Raw genomic sequence first — 21,992 nt, forward strand, 5'->3', positions numbered from 1 at the left:
CACAAACCATTTTTGGCATCCAGTCTTCTAGAGAACACCATGAATAAACAAAGCGCTTCTGAGATTTGCTTTCTCTGTCTTAAAAGATCTCTTTCCAAGGAATTTCAAGTCTTCTGATCACACATAAAAGGAAACGTCATTATAAAACTAATAACCTTGATTTAAACCAGAGTCATATCAGAGAACAAATGTCCCCTGATGAGTTATCAGAGGGCATATGGAGTATCTAGTATGTCCCCTTACTCAGGGTCCTTTAATGGGTCCTCACACCACATGTTAGAACCAGATTTTTGGGTTTGCATCTAATACCAGACAATAATAGTTAACCAATAATTAGGTCGCCAAAAATAGTATTCAAAATTTTTCTGACAATTTCTTATATGTGATATAAAAGTTATCACCAAATTGTATTTCTAATGAAATTTCAATATATTATTCAAACGTATTTCCATATTTAAAAGGAGATTGTTTTCACTTATGTTAAATAACTTTAAGAGAATATTAAAGTACTATTACTTATTTAGAGTCTGTAGTAGTAATATTTTATTCTATTCCACTGTGACTAATCATTAGTCTAGTCTTTCAAGAACAACATAATAAAGGCCTCATGAGGTAAATGTCAGCTTTGATTATATGGCAGAGTAAACACAAAGTACAGCTTGCTCCAAGGGAACACAAAATCATCATGAAGAGGAGCTGGGGAGCTGAGGTTCCAGGTCCACCATGAAAGGGATATAGGTGCCTGATAGGAGAGCAGATCTGAACTTACACTGGCCTGAACCCAAACTCTTCCACTTCCTCGCTCTGTGTCCTGGGAAACTGACTTAACTATTTAATTTCTTCAACTGCAAAATGGGAATAATGTCATCTGCTTCCTAGAGTTGTGGTGAAGACCACAAGGAAATTGCTTTGTGTGCTTCTTAGAACATGGAACATGCTCTGGCTATTCCCTCAGAATGAGTCTCTTTCTGAGAGGCTCTTCCTTGTCTCTTGAAAACAGTCCTTGGAAAGTGCCAAACTATTATACCAACTCTCTAGATGTGACCGAATCCTAAGGTGAATTCAGCTTAGGCCTTGGATTAGAATCCCTGAGGCTTAGCAAATCAGATAAAGTGCATGACACATGCATGTGGACACACACACTCAGACACATAAAAGCCCAGGCCTATGCAGACCAAACAAGGTTTGTTGAGGGCCCCTTCTCATGTATCAGGCTCACAAGGTGCCAAAACCATGCAGTTCCTGGCCTTAAGGAACTTGCTATCAGCTGGCGACAAAGACTGAATAGGTAAAAGGATGAAATCGGCCACGGGTTTTCACAAATCTGCTCTCAGATGAAGAATAAAGCACCAAATAACAGATGACCTTACATTCCTCTGTGACCCAATCTCATCGAGTCAGCAAGATCATAAAAATGTGAGTTTACAGTATTGAAAAACAAAATTACTCTGAGCAATTTGAAATTTTGGTACAACTGAAAAATAGAATTCAGCCCATGGTATTGTTGCCTTTACTGGGGCTATTAAGATGCTAGGATTTGCCTAATAGGGATGTGCTACACAAATATATTCACTGATCTACTTGTTAATGTTCTACTCACATGTTTGATCCATTCCACTTTGCATAACATCTGTGCTTTTGTAAGAAAAAAAAGAATGTATTGTCTATCATATGGATGCCTAAATTTCCTTGTGTCATGTTATCATATTAGTAACTAATTCCCTTACTGTGTACTATTTTTTAATTTTATGAGAAATATTGCAATACAAATCATTATGATTAAATATTTGTATATTCTTTGCCTCATAGAAATTCTTAAAGTTACCTGGCCAGTAGATCTGTAAACAGTTAAGGTCTCAACACATATTATGCTCCAGAAAAGCTGTACCACTTTGTAAGTCCTACTTGCAATAGATGAGACTATGTTTTATAGAAAACTTCTTAAATAAAAAAAATAGCTATTAGGAGTGCTGCTTTCCCAGGAAAATATCTGATGTGCAAGAAAGAAAAATACTGGGTGAAGGTTAAGAAATGTATATTATAATATCCTGAGCAGAATAAATAGTTTGGAGGTCAGAACTTTTTGAATTGCATCATGCTGTTAACTGTATTTATATTCTTTTGAATATTCCATGGGCATGCACATGCATCAGTATGCTTTCCTTAACTCTCCTTTACTTACTTATATTCTTCCCGAGCTACAAATATCCGACCTCGTTAAGTCTAGCAGCTTTGGGTTTATTTGTTTGTTTTTCATTAATTGTATAAGCTGCATATTAGCCATGGCCCTCATTATTTGCACCTCACAATGTAGCCATTTATTCTTATCTCTATATAATACTTGCATTCATAGAATATAATTAGTCTCCAGGAAGACTAGGCCATAATGTCTTTCTGAATAGACACATTTTACACATTCTTATTTTTGGAACTTTGTCACTCTTCACAGGACAGATATAAAATTACAATTTGATAAAGTTTTGATGATGGTACACTTTCTAGTGGGAAAGTAAGCATTGTCTCTGGTCTAACAGTTACTTTGAAATCACACATGGTTCTGTCTGAAGAAAACAATCCCCAATCATAAGCCCAGAGTTTCTACAGATAGAAGAGACTTGTACAGCACTATGATTCTCATTTCTCTAATGGCTACCACTCATTGAGTGCTAACTGTGTAGGTGATTTTCAAATATTTCCACCTTTTTAGTCCATGTTCACAGCTCTGTGGGGCAAGTCATAGCCCATTTTACAGATGTGGAAACTGCAGCTCATTTAGGTTGAGCACATTAGAGCCCAGATTTGAATCCTGAACCCAGAGTTCCTGCTTTTAATCACCAAAATCAGTATGACACAAAGAAAGAGAGTAAAGACTACAACTCTTATACAAGCTGCCATTTTCAAACCTTTAGAAAAGGTATAATATTAGTCATGTGATCAAAATGTTTGGCATGCCATGTAACATAGCTTATGCAACAGTTTCAAATTGTGTCATTTGTATCTTGTCATGGTTCATTCATGCTGCTATAATAAAATACCTCCTGAGACTGGATAGTTTATAAAGAACATAAACTCATTTTCTTACAGTTCTGGAGATGTCTGGGAAGTCCAAGATGAAGGTGCCAGCAGCTTTGGTGTCTGGTGAAGGCCCATTTCTCATAGATGGTGCCTTCCAGGAGCCTTCACATGGTGGAAGTGACAGAAAGCAAAAAGGGGAGGAATATTGTGTCCTCACAAGGCACAAGAGCAGAAGAGAATGAACCTACTCCCTCAAGTCCTTTTATAAGGACTAATCTCATCCTAATCTCATCCACTAGGGTGCCAACCTCATGACTGATCACCTTTTAAAAGCCAACCTCTTAACACTATCACACTGATGATTAAGTTTCAACATATAAATTTTAGGGGACACATTCAGACCATAGCATCTCTCAACAAAGAATAGACGATGTTCTACAGCACTCATCACCTATTGAAAAGATTTTCCCACACAAAGCATTGAGGAAGAGCTTTAAAAACACATTGAGGGGCTTCTAGTTCAAGATGGAACACACATGTTTCTCTCATATTCTTCTCTTAACTCTATTAAAATAAGAGTAAAGGAATTCAAAACAATAAACCCACAATAATAAAAGATCTGGCCTGGGAGGAGGATCAGTATGAAAAAGTACAATGGAAGTTTCTAGAAGATGAAAAAAGGGATGGAGGTAGATTGCCAGATGAAGCCAAGCTGCCAGGAAGAGACCCTAAGAAATGCCTTTCCAAATCCCAGAGTCCCAGAGTCAAGGAAGGCAAATTCCACAAAGGCATGACTGTGAAGCAGGACAGAAAAGAAGGGAATGCATCCAAAGTCTCTTTAGAACCAGCTCCTCCTTCTTCCCCACCCCATGCAAAAGAGATCCAGCAGCTGGCTTAACCAGCTGCAGGCAGAGGACTCCCAGGCTGAGTGGATGGATGAATGAATGAATGAGCAGACGCAGATGGAACAATGAAACATGCAGGAATTCCCAGATTGAAAACCGAGTGCAACTGGAAAAGCAAAAGAGGAATGAAAAAGTTTTTATTTCCCATACTGCCTTCACATATTCTGCAAGAACACCCCACTCTCTGTGATAAGCTTATTAATTCATGCTGACATTTTCTCCCTTCAGCCTCCTACTCCAACCTGATATCCCCAGAGAAATTATAACAGGTTCAGGAAAGCAGTCCTACAGGCTCTCTCACCTGCTCTCAAGATGAATGTCATCAAGTTAGTATTTAAAATTACAAGGTGGTCTCTGAATTGCTACATTCTGACAGCCACAAGGGTACTAGGTCTATTTTGGAGGACAACCTAGGGGTGATGTCTTCCCCAGAATCTACATGTGCAAGAAGACACCATTAACTGAGAAGAAAATTGATAAAGGGACCCTTGAGAAATTTTTAGATTATAAATAATAGCAAAAGACCTGCAATTAAACCACAAACATCCTGTAACCATTTTCTTTTAAAATCATCTCCTTATTTTTATGAAGGTCATGCAGCAAAATAAAGCAGATGACTGTCTAATGTAATTCCATCACTAATACAACAGTCTATTTGTCATTCCCTTAGGGGAGCCGTACTTGGGACAGAGAGTCTAGCTATTGTAATTGTAATTCCCACAATGAGAACCTAGAAAATATTTCACCGCACGTAGTGTGTTATAAATGTCACTGTGAAAGCACGGCTCGGTTAAAGCCTGCAATCCATCTATCTCCCTTCTGTTATTCACCAGCACACAGAGCAATATCAAAAGATCTATTCAAACAGTGCATCCCAGACTCACATTGTCAGCAGTCCTTGCTTTAATTAGCAGTGGTTTTCAAAGGACTGGATGGCTTCAAGAACTTGATTTGAACCATAAAGTAGAAATCTGAATCTTGATCAGTTTCAATTCTGAAATCTCAGCCCCTTTCCCTGGGTTCTAATGAACGCGGCCCTGGTTTTTCTTAAAGGAAGAAAGAAAATGCAAATGGTGGCCAGAATTTTGCCATTCGCATGCTTCCACTTTTCCCTCAACCTTTCAATGATGCCAAAGTGCTAAAATTAAGGTTGCAAAGGGACCAAGATAGCTCTGTCAGGCATGCTGCAGAGAGTGGTAAAAACTACAAAAAGGAATGAATGAGAGCAGGAGAAACCATTTGGGAAATAACATTAAAAACACAGATCTTACATATATACATATATTAATTTTTATTCCTAATGAAATCACAGTATCCATTTCATTTCATGTAATATTATAAGAAAATAGAATGTGCCATTTGGATATTTTGATAGTAACATTGAGGCACTTAGGTGCTACTTTCTTAAACTATTCCACAATTTTCACCCAGGATCCAACTCCTGAATCTTTGTCTCTCGGGGAAAACATAGAAAAAAATATGTAATTTAACTCCTGGGTACTAAACTGTGCGTTTTCTATATTAACAGGAAGGTTTCACCTAATAACAAAGACTTCTGTTTTACATCTGATCAATGATGATATAAAAATATAAACTATTTCAAGGTTCCTAATGTTTGAATAAATAGGCATCATTTGGTAAGGAAGGGATTTAATAAACCCACGGCCAGAGGACACTTGTCACAGGCATATAAGATGCTAGAGAACACAGCAATCTTTGCAAATCCAATCCAACTTCTCACTTTGTATGAAAAGAAACCAAAGGTTAAGTGGTTTGTCAAAGGCCACACAAATGCAACTTTAATACTGGTCTCATATCCAACACGCTCTTCACGACACTAGATGGCACTTAGGGAGACAGAGAAAGCCTCTTCTTTAGTATAAGAAGTCTTCATCACTATCAACATACACCAATACACACCAAAGACACAAGTCCTTCTTTTTTATTTTAATAGGTATTTTAGGATGGTACTCAGAGCACCTGTATGCACTCACCTCCCCTGATTCATTTTTCCAGTATCATCTCATTCTACAACTATGTGCCTTAGGACTTCAAATCTCACTGCTTAATAACGTCCTATTGATCCGGATGGTCCACCACTATAACAGCATCTCACCTCCCTTCTCCTTTATTTTTCTATTTCATGCTATAGATTCCTCAGGAATTCCTAGCTCAGTGGATAGGAGGCCAGAAAGCAGTGGTTAGGGTAGAATTCTTTCTTATGCAAAAGGCATTTAAGAGCAACTATTTAGTTTTTCACTTTGGTCTGCCAAATGATCAGGATTCATGGTTACTGTTTACAACCATGCATCTTCACCTGCGGTCAAACCAGATTTTTTTTTATTACTCCTAATGCTTAACAGAGGTCTCAGTTCTTGGGAAAACATTGTCTTAATCAGTAAACCCTCTAACACCTGGTACAGAAAGATCAATCCTACAACTTCTTTGACTTCTCAGAAAGTTCTTACCTCCCTAAGAAAAGGGCATAAATTAATTAATCTCACTAAAAAATCAGAAGAGGCACTGAGCTCAGGAATTCAGGGACTCCTGAATTCTCTCCATTTGCCTTGGAGAGTATTGAGGGATACTTAATGAGAAACTTATCATAAAATTTTGTTCTCTATCCCCCATTTGTTTTTTTTTTTTTTTGAAACTTCCACAGAGTATTTTGGATGTAACCTTATTACAGAGCTCTGGTCCTCTCTGAAGAAAAGTGGGTAATAAATCTAAAATAAGCTAATGATGAATGGGTCACCCTGGGAAATGTGCCAGGTAGAGGGGTATAATGTACAGCAGGCAACACAAACATGTCAGGGAGAAGAGCTGCATTCTTAAAGATGCTTGGAGGGCCTACCTTTGCCCATGATGGTGTCACCCATAAAATCAAACATGAGCCAGCAGAATAGGGGAGTTAAGGTTTAGAGGCAAAGCAACTCACTTCCTGTACCATCTACATAATCACTCAGGCAAAATGGACACCCAAGGCAACTTTACCAGTCAAATCCAGAACACAAGAGTCAATGGTCAACTCTACAAGTAGCATAGAAATGGAAGGAGGTTTCCAAAATAGATAATCCAATGCCAAAGAAAATGAAATATTATTGTTTGATTTCATCTCTCATTCATTTTGATCATGACCAAATTTAGCTTATTAAAAATTGATGCAGTCAGTTATGCTAAGATGCACAGACCCAGTACTTTACCTCCAGACATTTAACACTTATTAAATTTATCTTAAATTTGTTACTTGTTTTATTATATGAAGTTGCCTTATAAGGAAAGATGTATATAGATCAGAAACAGCATTCATGCCATAATGAAAATAATATCTAGATAACGCATCAGAATCATCAGCAGTATACATTTTTTTCAGGTCTGTCAGGGCCTCCTGAGTGCCTGTTACCAATGTCTCAAGTTAGACACAATTAGAAAGAAAAATAAATGCTGAATAGATATGTAGATATTATGATGGAATGAAATATGTGACTGCATAAAATGCTTTATAATTGTTCCTATTAAGACATTTTGATGAATAATTATAGGTTTCCCACCATAGTCCATGTGAGAAATTGGGATGTGCATGGTTTTTATGCTTAGATATTTCTGAGCTATTGAAACTTATTATTTTGTAATGTTCTTAAAAATAATCAAAGCATAATAATTGCCTTCAGGGCTAGGGCTTTCTTCACCATGTGTGTTTCCACTACAGTCTTTAGTACTCTATCTTGTTCAAAATAGGGGTCCAGAAAGTGCATTGACTTGAAATTCTCTTTTTGTTTTTTTCTGGGTACATTTCTACCTAATAGGCACTAGGTCGCATCTCTGAAGATGTTCGCCACCAAAACTCAAACTTGTCATCAAATAATGACTTCAGAAATTACAACCCAAACACGAATCCTTTGTTATTTGTTTGCCAACAGATTTCTTCTTAGAAAGTAAATAATTTTATATGTACTAATGAATCTATGAATTAATAACTAATTTAACCTTACCCTTCACTGAATTATCATAGAATTTTAAAATGTATATTGTTTGTATTTGTATTCTTTACTGATAGTATTTTCAATCTCTTTTCTATTTTATTGTTTTTTAAAATAAGCAGCATGAAACTTTTTTCTGAAGTTGAGAAGAATGTTTTATTGTGAAATCACAAGTAGATTTACATCTCCTTGGGTAAGTCTTTCATCCTCAAATTCGGAAAAAAAAAATAAAATCAATTTAATATAAAAAGTATAATTTAAATTATTTTAAATATAATTTTCAGCTCCTTGTATCAGATACTTCTGTTAAAAAAAAACTCATTGTCACATGACCTACATTCTTCCTCAATCTCAGATAGTTACTTTTATTCAAGGGTGCAATATTTATGACATTCAGAAATTGACTACTATGTTGATTTGATTCTACCAAGCTTTAATATAAAATGAGATGGATCACATATCCTTCCTGTTTTTATTATTATAATAATATTATTGAACATTCATTATTTGGGAATATAAAATTGTCTCGAGACATATTATAGTAATGCAGTAGAAATAATTAGATTTATGCATGAAGTCTGTTCTTATCTTTTAGGGAAAGCAACTATTATTATACCATAATGTCCTGAGGTACATGACCAATTTTGCTATATTAACATATAAGTTGCTTCTTTTCATTGTGAACTTTCAGTTGAAGATAAATATACATGAAATTCTTTGTTGATGCATTTAATAATCTAAAAAAGAAGTCGTTTGAAAAGTGGTCAGGATTTGTTGCCTAGTTTTATTAATACTTATTTATTACAACATACTAAATAGAACCTAGTACTTATTTTTTAAACTATTCCAGAAGTAACCTCATGTTATAGAAAAATATGGCACCCAGCTTGAATTTATTGTTCTGTGTATCATTATTCTGAAAATGTAACTCATAAATAAAATAAGACTATTAGTTCATATGTTAACACATCATTTCCTAAAATATGTTCCAGAGAATACCAGTTCATTAGAATACTCACTGTTGTTGCACACATTATAAAGCATTAGGTAGGTAAGTTTAAGAAACACTAGATTAATCTCCAAAGTGTCTCACAGCCTTCAGTATGTTAAAATACTAATATGAGTCTTCAAGGGGAAATATACTGTTTAGTGCATTTCCTGTGCAGTGTTTCCTGAATGTTCTTGAAACAGAACAGAACCACTTTTTGTGGAGCAGTTCCAAAAATCAGAAGTTTCTATGAACATACTTTGGGAAACACATGGCAGGAAAAATAAAAGATTCATCCAGCCTCAACACCAATTATTGTGAAACAAATCAAACTGAAATATATTATACAAAATTATTCCCTCTCTTCCTCCACTCCCTACTACTTTCTACAAAAATTAACTTTCATATTATCTGGGTTTTTAGAATTAATGACTAAGCTATTCAACCTGGCTTAATAGCTGGTTTTTCAAGGGGTAGAAATGTCCTTTGAAGTCCATGCTGATTCATTTTTCTTTTTCACATTTGAAAAATTGGGATCACATCAACAAAGTTATGAGAAATTTTATTTGACATTGGTAGATTTAAAATTTTTTGAAGGATTTTAGTATCACTCTTTTTTCTGATTATCTAATGATGAATAGATGTACAAGAAGCACCTTCAACTGGTAAGCACCCAGGAATCTTTACTTTTAATCAGCAAATGGCAAAATATTCAGCATAAAAAAATCAATACTTAAAAGTAGCAATTCCCTCAGCCAGGGTAAGGTAAGATTTATACTGGATATGTAGTAAAGAATTCTATTTTATTTGTATCTTTCTCTTTGGGCAGAATAAACTGATGAATTTCAAAATTCTGCAAACTGTTGATTTTCTTACTTGTCTGCTATAGATCTTACCTTAGAAATGTTTTTCAAATAAAACCAATCATGCATACTGCTTTAACTTTGTGACATATATTGTAACATTGTTCATTATAAAGATCTTATGAGAAATACAGCTTTAATTTTGAACAAGATACATATTATAACTCAACACTACTATAGTACACACATGTTTAAAACTTTATCTTCTTTTAAAAATCATACTTTCAGAGACTTTACTATTTATGATAATTGAATAATTTTCATAACATAATGGAACTCCAAAAAAATACATTTTAAACGGTCTTCAGCAACCTAGCCAGTTATACTATATTTCATTGGTATTAACATGAAACACAATGCTCCAAGAATTGAAGTTTTTGGATATTTATTCACATAAATAGCCAAAGTGTTTAACTGAAATAATTTTTATTGGAAACTCTGAAAGATGTATATTTTCCAGCTCTCTTAAATAGAAAAGACTGAGCATAAGCTAACCTTTTCTTGATAGCACAGCATCATCAGAATTCCTGTGTGAAAGGGGTCTGAGTTACTTGCTCTATTTGCCTATAAGATCATGGGTTCCCTCACTCCCTGAGAATGGTCTCTTCTCTGTATAAGTTGGATGTTCTTACACCTTCTGGTCTGCCTCCATATTCCCCCCCACTCTCCTAGAACACAGAGGCTAGCCTCAGGCCTCTGCTACAGAGTAGTGTTCACGAGTTTTGTGACATCTATTTGCCCTAAGAAGAGGTTTTTGCTCACTTCTAGATTTATAGCTGTGTTAAAGGTGGAGTCGGGCATGCAGAATGTATGACTTTCCAGAAAGTGAAACGTTAATACATCAAATCACTTCAAACAATAAGAGACCATCTTCACTTTGCACACTTGCCCCAGGTCTACTATGTTTATTTGCAAAGCTTCCTGTAAGATGGCCAGGAAACTCAGGCTCAAATTTCACACTAATTGATAGCAACTCTTCACTCGTGTATTTATTTATTCCCTATCTGGTTCCATAAAGGTTTTATGACCACTCAGCCTCTATGCTTAGCATATCAGAGTTTACCTTTTACTTTGAAATGCATTTCAACTTTCTCTTTCTATATTAATATCCTTTGGATATGTGCTTTTTAAGTAAATCAGGCCAAAACCAGCTTGAAAATAGGCTCAGGCTAGAGACTTCACATACATTATAGCTTTTAATCTTCACAAAAGCCTTCAAATGAGGTATTACTGTTCCCCGTCTTACAAATGAGTTAATATAGACTCAGAAAGGCTAAACAAAATCCCATAGTCTTACAGTTAGCAGTTGTAGAACAAGAATTTTCACCAAGACCTGTCTGACCCAAAAATCCCTGGTTAGCTCTACAGTGACACACAGCCTTTCAAAACAGCCAAAAAACAAAATAGTCTGTGGCCATTACATGTTTGGACAATCACCTAGAGCAGAAGTCCACAGCTGATATTCAAAATGATGACCTGAACCCTTTAAGAAAAGGTTATATTTTATTCATTGTATTTCTCTAAGACCTGGAAATTCTAATACATTCAGGTGTTTTAAACTGGTATGATTAATTTTTACATTTTTCAAGTTTTAATGTCATTAATAGTGCATAAACCTCAACTTTAGACATCCAGAATAATACATTCCCGTGAGTTCAGTCTTATAGTGAATACGGTTTTACTTTTGCTACTTGAACTGCTATTAAAATTAGTCATACCCTGTTCTGATGTTAACTCTGTAGTCACAGTAAATTTACAAACATAATTAGCCACCTAAACCCATTAGATGAGCCATGGACATCACATTCTACTCAAGGCTATAGAATATTTTGTGTTTGAGCAAATAAAAGTGACCACTATTATTTATTGACATTTATTTGTTTAGCATCAAGTAAAAGTTACTTCTACAACTTCTATAGCAAAACAAACAAAAGAAACTTTCTGAAGAGTAAACGTTATCCTTATAACAGAATTTCTTTAAACTTACTCCATAAAACATTAAAATATTCTATGATACTTTTATGTTTTTCATGACACATATTCCTCATATCTGCAAGAGAAATTGGACTTTGAACACTTGCTAAGCTTCATATCAATAAATAAAACAATCTTCCAGTATTGATGCAATCACAAGAAGGGCTCAAAATAAATACATTCCAGTTTCTAAAAATGAAAGTAAACCACATCATTTAAACCAAATTGGCCCACATTATGGCAATGAAATTTTATGCATAACTTTATTACATTGTTTTCAGGAAAGCCCATGGAACTCATTTATTTCAAGGTTGTTGACCAGCAGAACATGGAAACATGGGCTGGCTAGTACAACTTTTCCAATCTGTGACAGCTGCTCTTTTACCCTGCCAATTTCATTATAAATCTGTGTGTGCTAAATCTCACAAGTCTTACCGTCAGTTTCTCCTCTAAATTCTTGTTTAATAAGCTTCCTTTTTCATGCTTTTCAAATTCCATGTCGAAAGTGAGAGAGAGAGAGTGAGAGAGAGACAGAGACACAGAGGCTCAGATTCTGTCTAGAAAAGGATTTGACCTGCTTACATGTTAGATATTACAGGACATTCCAAGTTGTGAGAACCTAGGACGCTATCAGAAAGCCCTAGCGATAATTTCTGGTTAGCTAGTGTTTCCATTTATAGATGTTCAAACCCCATAAACAGAGCACTGAAGAGAAGTCAGGCAGCTGGCCTTAGATAATGATAAATGTCCCTAGATATAAAAGCAAACTCTTCAACAGAATATTCCGACAGGTTAGGCTCCCTAAACAAAGAAAGATGTATGTGACAAAGAGCCACTATCAAAGAATTCATTAATAGCTGATGCAACAAAATAAAATATACTCTAGTACATAGACCTACTAAATCAGTTTAAAAGAACAAATGTGATAGTCACATAGCAAATATGAATCAGCCAGTCTAGTTCTTCCAAATTCCAATTTATGTCCTGCTAGTGCAAACATTTATCCATAACTTTGTAGAATAAAAAAAAAAAGTCACTTAAAGAGAAAGAACAAAAGGACAACTAATTAAAACTATAAAGACACACAACACATAACTCAAGCGGTGCTGCCAATTTTATTCCATGAAAAGATAGCAAACGATGTTTAGAAACACCACAAAATATAAGTGGTGCTTTCCTTCACAAAAACTGATTTTGTTCCTCGTCGCCCTGGCTTTTCCACAGAGAACAAAAAGTTACAACATAGGAGATGAAATTCATTTTTTTTTTCCAGTGGAACATTTGTTTACAGAATTCTTTAGAAAATTTTACATGCCTTAAATAAAATTAACTGTGCAGCTTAATGGTATATAATTCTCCCTGCGGTTTGCAGCAAAACAAGATATGTGTATGGCAATAAAAGAATAAAAATGGCTTTCAGAATAAGCTAAGGCTGATCTCTGCAGTGATTTAATCCTTCAACCTGTTTGAAATGTCCTTGTAACACCTGTTTTTGACCTCAACTCAAATTCCCTATCAGTTTTTCCTTTGTTTCTCAAGAAAGCATTTTAGAAAATGTATTGTGAGACTCTATCCTTTAGAGCAATTGCAATGGATTCTCTGTCTCTAGGCAGGGTTGCTCAAGAGCATATTCTGCATCATGATAGGAAGGTTGAAGTCTTCAGAAATGAAACGGTCAGTAGGAAATAAACCTGGCTCTGCTTCAGGGTGATGAATTCAGAAACACGATATTAGACTCATGGCCAAAAGGGACTTCCCCTTTTGGCTTGCCTCTAAATTCCAGAAAGGAAATTATATAGCATGTTGTTGCCCTAACAAGTAGGAAAATGAAAACCTTAAAGATTTATTGGCACACAAGATTGGTGTGTGTCAAAAGCAAGGCAATTGTTAAAATCTTATGTGAATGGAACTTCCAAACTCTCTCCAGAAAAATAATAATAATCATCATCATGTTGTGGCCCCAAAAAGAAACTCAATTCTTGCTCAGCTTGTTAGTTTCATGCCTAGAGACAAAAATCCCCAGGATCTAGTTAGAAGGAAAAGCAATGGTGTGTTGGTGCCGAGTTGGTTGAGAGAGAAGATGACAGTGATATGGGAGGGATGTGCTAATATTAATAGTAAGAAGAATGAAAAGTTTTAATTCAATAAACACACTGAGTACCTATAATAGATAAAGATTATCTCGGGGTCAGGGAGATTTTTAAAATAATAAATAAAAATAATAAAATTAAAATATATAATCCCTGTATTTCTTCCCTCAACAAATACACAATCTAGGCATGACTGGATATCTGCAGGATAATAATATTTTATAGAACCCACCTCAGCGCGCTCACCATATACCAGGTACTGCTTTAAGGTTTTCCATGTGTTAACTCTATTAATTCTAAAAACCTCTCTAGAAGGTAGATACTATTATTTTCCCCATTATTGTGGACTAAATTACATCCTCCCAAAATTTATATGTTGAAGTTCTCATCCTCAAATACCCTAGAGTGTGACTGGATTTGGAGATAGTTTCTTTAAAGAGGTAATTAAGGTTAAATGAGATCATTAGGGTGGGCCCTAATCCAATATGACTGATGTCCTTCTAAGAAGAAGGAATAAGGCCATAGGCATTCGCAGAAAGAAGACGGCCATCTACACGTCAAAGAAAGGGCCCCTGAAGAAACCAACCTTGTTCTGGCAGCAGCGTTAGCAACTGCTGCAGCCAAAAGAGTTTGGTGGGATGTTTCACATCTCTTTGCTGGTACAGCCTACTAAGAAGGCAGAACTTAATGCTATGAATCTGCGCATGGAAGGTGTCTGTAAAATGCATGAAGAATACTGAAAAGCATGAATCCCAGCGGTCCCTCTGTCACATATATCAGTCAGTTGTTTGATATCACATCACAGATGTTATCAGTTAGTTGTTTGATTTTATTGATGATCCGGCAGACCTCAGATGCCTGGTTTACCAAGCTGACACCCTGACATAGCAGACTTGTAACAAAGGTTCAAAGATTGGATTAAAGAGAAGATCTATGTGATCCTTAGTCACCAGGCCCTACAGACTGTGAAATAATTGAGTTGGAAGCACTGGGGCAATGCATGCGGGCTTGTAAACAGGTGTGTACACGGTGCTAGAGTAGAAGTATGGGGTTATCATAGCCCTATTTCCATTTTGGTACACTCTAGTCAGGATTGAAATTAGATGAAATGTGAGGATTTTTTTTCAACTGAAACCCTGGTTGCCTCCCTCTTTTTTTTTAACTTAAACATTTTCATGATGACGTAGGTGGAAATTGCTCTTTATCTGTTAATGTTGGTTCCAATCCTTCAAAATGTTCATGTCTGCTTTACAACATTCACTGTACTAACTATTCTTCAAGATAGGATGAGGGTGGAAAAATCAAAAACTAAGAAATTTTTTTTAAAAGCTTTTAAAAGAAAGAAATCAATGGTGTTGACACTTTGATCTCAGACATTTATCCTCTAGAACTTTTGAGGAAATAAAACTTTTTTGTTTAAACCACCCAGTCTGTGGTATTTGATATGGCAGCCCAATAAAACTAATACACTCATTTCAGAGTTAAAAAAACAAAACGCAGTTACACAACTAGTAAGTGGCAATGAAGTCCCCTAGCCTGAGGTCCTCTCTAGCCACTGTGCACTTCAGCTCCTCCTCTGAAAAATCATTTCACTGCAGTAAAGCAAGTAGAGTAGGGAAATAGAACCAATACTGTACAGCAAGTACTATCTGTTTCATTCATTTTCAGAACCAAATTTACATATATTTTAGACATGATTTAGAGACATGAGCTTTCTTTAGGCAAAATCATGCCCATGTAAAAGCTAGCTCACATCCATTTTCTAGTCAAACAGAAAAGAGATTGAGCCACTCTCATCTCCTTTCTGTTTATCAGTCACAACAAACATGTTCCTCCCCTGGGGACTTCCTGGAGTGCTGTCCCCACAAACAGTCATGTGGCTCCCTCCTCACTTCATCCAGATCTTCCCCAGGGATCCTATCTGAAACAGCAAACCCTTCACTCTTTGTCCACTCATTTGCTGTTTTCTTCTTCACAGCTCTTATCATCGTTGACATTAAATTTTTTCACATTATATTTTAAGTTCATTCTATATTTACTTATTTGTAGGTTGACTGCCCTACTAGAGTATAAACACCAAACTACGCTTTATTCAGCATTTTATCCATGCACTTATAACATAGTGAGAGCTAAATAAATATTTGTAAAAGAAAAAAGGCAAGAGGGAAAGGAAGGAAAGAAAAAAAGCAAAGGAAGGAAAAAGGGAGGGAGAAAGGGCAAAAGGGAGGGCAGAGAAGGAAATGTATCTAATGAATGAAACTTAAAACATTTAATACATACTTACTTATAAGACTTTTGTTAGGAACTGAGAAATAAAACACATATTTATTCAACACAAATCATGCCACAGAAAAACACCATATTGATTGTTCAAGACACTGATCCTACTCAACCACTAACCATTAGAGTATAAAAGAAAGAAATGAACTTAGGAAGCATGGTGAATTGGAATCATTTGCAGATTCTGCCACTTTCTAGCTGGATCACTTTGAGCAAACTACTTAATTCTCAGGATTTCAGTTCCCTTTCCCTTAAATAGAGGGATGATTATTAACCTCATAGTGTGATTGCAAAGATTAAATGTGATAATGTTTGCAAAGAACTTAATACAGTGTCTGGTATCAAACAGGTTCTCAGTAAATGTGTGTGACATTATTTCCCTGGGCTACATGACATTTATCTAGAAAAAAAAGGTGACTTCAAAGATGGTATCAAAATCCTAACAAATGTAGCACAAAAACTAACAGAGAAAGTAGGAGAAAATATTTGTAATCCCTTATATGATAAGGGATAAAGATCCAAAATATATAAAGAACTCTTACAACTCAATGGTAAAAAAGACAAATAACCCAATTTAAAAATGGGCAAAGGATTTGAATAGACATTTCTCCAAAGAAGACAAACAAGTGGTCAACAAGCACATGAAAAGATGTTCAACATCATAGTGATTAGGGAACACAAAGCAAAATCAAGAGATAATACTTCACACCTACTAGGATGGCTAAAATAAAACACAGGCAATAACAAGAATTGGCAAGAATGTAGAGAATTTGAAACCCTCATACATTGTTGCTGGGATTGTAAAGTGGTACAGCTACTTTAAGAAACAATGTATTTCTGTTAAATCTCCAAAATGTTATACATAGAATTATTAATACCACATGACCCAACAATTCCACTTCTAGGTAAATACACAAGAGAAGTGAAAACGTATGTCAACACAAAACCTTCTGCACAAATGTTCATGACAGCATCATTCATAACAGTCAACAAGTAGAAACAATACAAATATCTATCAATACATGATTGGTAAAACAGGTATGATATATCCATACAGGGGAATATTATTTAGCAATAAAAATTAAGTTACCATATATTCAGTAACATGAATGAAACTTGAAAATATATAATAAGCAAAAAAAAAAAAGCCAATCACCAAAGGCCACGTATTACATGATTCATTTATATAAAAGGTCCAGAATGGGCAAATCCATGGAATCAGAAAGATAATTTGTGGGTTTCTGGGGGTTGGAGAAAAGGCAGAATGAAGAATGATTGCTAATGGGTACAGGGTTTCCCTTTCTGGGGATGAAAAGATTATGAAATTAGATAGTGATAATGACCATACGAACTTTGAGAATAACTAAAAACCACTGATGAGTTCATACACTTTTAAAAAGTGAATTTTATTGTATGTGAATTATATTTCAAGAAGTCTTTTATTTAAAAAATTAACAGAAGATCTATAATTCCTTTCTAAGCTGAGAATTTATTATTTTTTCCAGGAATATAATATGCACAATAGATCATTTCAAACAGGAAATTAAAATCCAAGCTGCAGTAGGCAAGAATTCCATTCAAAATTGGAACAAATGACCCCCAGCAAATGATCAATTTGCTTCCAGATATTGCCACTTCACTCATTCCTTTGCTTCATCACTATGTGCTTTGAAAATAAGTGGCTTCACGCTGGAAACTCAGACTTGTGGGGAGAGGAGGGGAAAGGGCATTTTTTGAAACCTTAAAATTTGTACCCCCATAATATGCCAAAAAAAGAAAGAAAGAAAGAAAGAAAGAAAATAAGTGGCTGATTGTTTTTGCCTATATTCAAAAACTGGGGAAAAGTAGAATTTGCACCTATTAAAACTGCTGATTCATCTACTGAGTCAGAGGGCCAAAAGTAGTTAATTTTAATAGTGGTGATTTCCCCACACCTGCCATTTATAGGACTTTCATTTCCTTAACAAAAGCACAGATAGATGGTCTACTGCTAAAACCGCACAAGGAAGACAAGGCATGAAAAACAAATGCTGTTTTCTTGTAAAAGAATGACAAAGTCTGCCAAACATGGCACAGGATCTTCCTCACTGTAGGCTCCAAGGACAAATAGGACAAATATCTTTTAACTAAAACAGGCCTCCTCTTTTGAGACCAATGATGCCTTTTATATGGGTTGCCTTTCCTTCCGCATAGCTTGCCCAGAACTTGGGGCCTTCAGGCTCTCCATGGGTCAAGTCAGAAGCCCAGGTAACCTCCACACCCATTTAGTGGTGGGCTTATAGGTGGGCCCATACTCAGCGCCCACCTCCAGGTGTGAGAGCCTATGCAACAACCACACCCGGAGTATGTTTAGTTGCTACCCAAGAGCCAAATGCAAATGTAGCTCATACCTAGAACGGAGAATTGATCTCACTCAAACAGCTAACCTCTCATCTGTTGGTGTTGCTCTTAGTTCAGAGTTTAAGCCCCTGGCTATAGAAGGCTCCGTTCTACTTGGTGGTCACAGCACTGGGGGAAGGGAGCCAGGGCAGGCAGTGAAGAACAAAATGTAGAAAACGAGAGAATGGTTCCCAGCTCCTCCTGGTTGTCTCATCGTGCTTACCTTGGTCTATTTATCAGCTTTGGCAACTTCAAACCCTCAAGCTGCAGCTGTCAACTTTTCTTCTGGAAGATTCCTCTGACTCTTGCTTTCTTATCTGTCTGTACCTCAGGCAGACAGGCAAATACAGGAAGACTTTGAACCTCACACCACCACCATTTTTAAGACATCCTTTAAGGCTTCTGTAGCCCAGGAGTACAGAGTAGTAAGATTGTGGTGGGTACTTACAGCTTGCGGAAAGATAATGTTTATAGAGGAATTTCTTAAAGTTGAATTTGTCACTAGAAAAAAAAAAAAAACCTCTTTTTTTATAAGTTGAAGCTGCCAAGTGGTTAAAAAAGCAAACCCCAAAATATCAGTATATGATAATTATGATAATGATAGCTTAACAAATTTGTACCTTTGTAATTACCACTCTTCAATGAAACATAAACCTTTTCTACTGGAGCATAATTTTTAAAAATTTCTTCTGATACTTTCTTTCCCCTTATTTTAAATGACTGTAAAAAGGACATTTTAGTCAATGTAAGGGAGGGAACATGTTCTTTATTAAACTTCTCAGGTAGAGCATTTGTTTAAAGCATTAGAAAATATTTCAATCACATGTAAGAACTTTGAAAAGTGTTATTTCTTTAAATGTATGCATCTGAAAAATGCAATTCTTTTATCTAAACTTACTGAAAAGTAAAATGAGAGGTTTTACCTAGAAAAAAAAACTAATACTATCAACATTGATAATAATTTCTAAATAACAGTGATTCTGATATGAAATTAAATTTATAACTCCAGAGTCTGTAACACAGACTGACTAAAACCAGTTGGGAATTCAAGTGCAGCATGTACCATTGTCTCAACTATACTCAGCATGTATAATTTTCAAGGGGCTTTCAATCTATTCATGGTGACATCCACAGAGGTGCTTTGTTGAACAGGTTTTTGCTTTTGCATTTGCACTTGGTATATTTCCAGGCCCCTTGAACATAGATACACTTCCTGGTAATCACTCTCTGTCTCATTCACTCTCTCTCTTTCTTACACACACACCATTACTGTTTCAGGAGTGAAGACAGCAAGCCAAGTTAGACCCACAAGACTTTAGGAAAAAGGACTCAAAAATGAAATTACACTACATGTTTCTAACTTCAGAAATGAGTTCTAGATTTAAGTAAATTATCTTGGGTCTTTACAGCCTAATCCACACAACCAGATTCAGCACTGTCACTCGCCCCTCCCCTGAACCCAGCAGCTTTGCTCTCGTGGTTATGTTGACATGACAAATCCCTTCAGCCCCCAAGCAAAAGTTCTATGCTTTTTGAGACGGTATGCCCAGGACGTACTTTCAGTTTTATCAGTTGGAATTGAAACATGTTCCAAAGCAATCTGTACTTATACAGAAAGAATGCTTACCTTTCAACTGACTTGGAAGCAGCCTACAGGACAGTAATTCATCAGGGAGGTCAATGTCACATTCCCTGAACAGCTGACCCTGTCCATCTTTGGAAAACACTGTTTACTCTGTAACTAATACTGGATACCAGGCACTAGAGACAGAACCTAAATTAAAAAAAAAAAAAGAGAGAGTTAGGCATAAACCTCATCCCCACTGGGACCAGTTCACAAAAACAGTAGTTGCTAAGTTTCCCAAAATGAATTTTTTTTTTTATAAGAATGTCTTAGCAATAGTAGGGATTTGGAGTGAAGTGTTGGAAAAGTTTCCCAATCTACTTTTTAGTGTACTGATGAAAATTCTTTAAGCTTCCCTAAGGACATAAGTGGTAGAGGAGTAAAAAGGTTACTGAAAATGGAATTTCTCTTCTATTTATATTGACTGGATTTTTAAAATAAAATTGCAAGTCCTCCTAAAATGAAATGTCAATTACTCCAGAGAAGGAAAGTCAGAATTATGCAATAGACGGCCTGTAACAAGGCGGAACAAACTACACAGTCAGGCCGGGCAGCTGCCCTGCGACCCAGCCACCAAGCAAGGTACAAAAAAACACAGGCCTGTGCTGCACCTTCCACAGTTCCCACAAATTTTCTTCCCTAATTACTCTCAACAGAAATAAGTCCATGTTACCCTAACGACCACTAATGACACGTCCAGCCTCTATACAAGGGGATCCAGCTTTGGACTCTCACCCATTTCAAGTCCTCATTTAAACCATGGCCCAAGAAACAATTTAAGAAACAAATCATGACCCATTTACTTGATTACCTATGGAAAAATGTGTCATCCCAGATTGGCTTTTTCATCTGACCCATCTTGCATTGTATTTAATATAATCCCATCTTGCATTGTATTTAATATAATGTATTTTTAAAAGAAGGAAGATATCAAAATCATGTATTTGCTACTTGGGATAATTCACATCCCTATTCTCTTCCATGATTTCCCACTAGTTGAGTTGATTTACGTTGAGGATTTCTAGGTGAATGCTCACATGTAGACAACAATGTTATTTTGAGATGTCATTTCATTATTTTTCATCCAGTTCACTAATTTGACAGTCATAGGTTGAGGACATTGACATCACCGTGCGGGCGCTGACAGCTTTCGGGAGTTGAACACACAGTCTACTGTCGGGAGCTTAGTTAGGAGTGAACAGAATCACTTACAGCCACACACCAAGGCAGGCTGAATGTGCTGAGTACTGTTAGGAGTATAAATGGTGTGTTTCAGGAGCCATAGAAAGAGAAGATCCTTCTGGTTGGGGACGTTTCATACAGATGTTGGACTCGAGGTGGGCCATCCTAGTCCTTGCAACTAAAAGTAGTCTTTGGACAGCAACATTTGCCTCCTGTGGGAACTTTTTAAAAATTCGAAATCTTGGGTGCCACTCCACACCTATATGGTCAGAATTGGCACTTTAATAAGTATAGGTGATTGACAAGGAAATTCAAGCATGAGAAGTACTGATTTAACTACTTTTAGGATTGATAGAGATAAAAAAAGAAGGAAGACATGTCTGGCCTAAACCAAAATATTGGAAACCAAAGTGGGCACCATGTGCTTGAGGAACGGCAGGTAGAAATGGGGGATTTATAGAGTTCATATAGAGGATTGACATCTGCCATCTGGATGTCATCGTAAAAAACACCACAAACACTTACCATGAACCAGTTAAATGCTTGATAAACTGTTATCACATTTTGTGCTCTCAACTACCCTGTGGGGTAGCTGCGTTGTTTTGCAGAGAAGAAAGCCAAGAGTAACAAGGGTTAAATAACTTCCCAGGTCCACACAGACAGAAAAGAGCAGAGCCAGCATTCAAAACTAATATTTACTCCTAAACCAGAG

At 36.1% G+C, this 21,992-nt stretch overlaps 1 protein-coding gene across 3 annotated transcripts in view; it reads right to left on the minus strand.

Moving 5' to 3' along the window:
* MLIP (muscular LMNA interacting protein) overlaps positions 1–12,758 on the minus strand; it is a 242,094-nt gene extending 229,336 nt beyond the window's left edge. The window contains exon 1 of one of the 3 annotated variants that reach the window (XM_012780771.3): positions 12,161–12,758. In XM_012780771.3, coding sequence (XP_012636225.2) covers positions 12,161–12,223 — 63 coding nt within the window. In that variant the 5' untranslated portion in view covers positions 12,224–12,758. The remainder of the gene's footprint in view (positions 1–12,160) is intronic. The other 2 variants (XM_012780766.3, XM_012780778.3) reach the window with 2 other exon arrangements.
* Positions 12,759–21,992: the final 9,234 nt, after the last annotated feature.

This window comes from Microcebus murinus, chromosome 5 (genome assembly GCF_040939455.1).
Source record: "Microcebus murinus isolate Inina chromosome 5, M.murinus_Inina_mat1.0, whole genome shotgun sequence".
NCBI lineage: Eukaryota > Metazoa > Chordata > Mammalia > Primates > Cheirogaleidae > Microcebus > Microcebus murinus.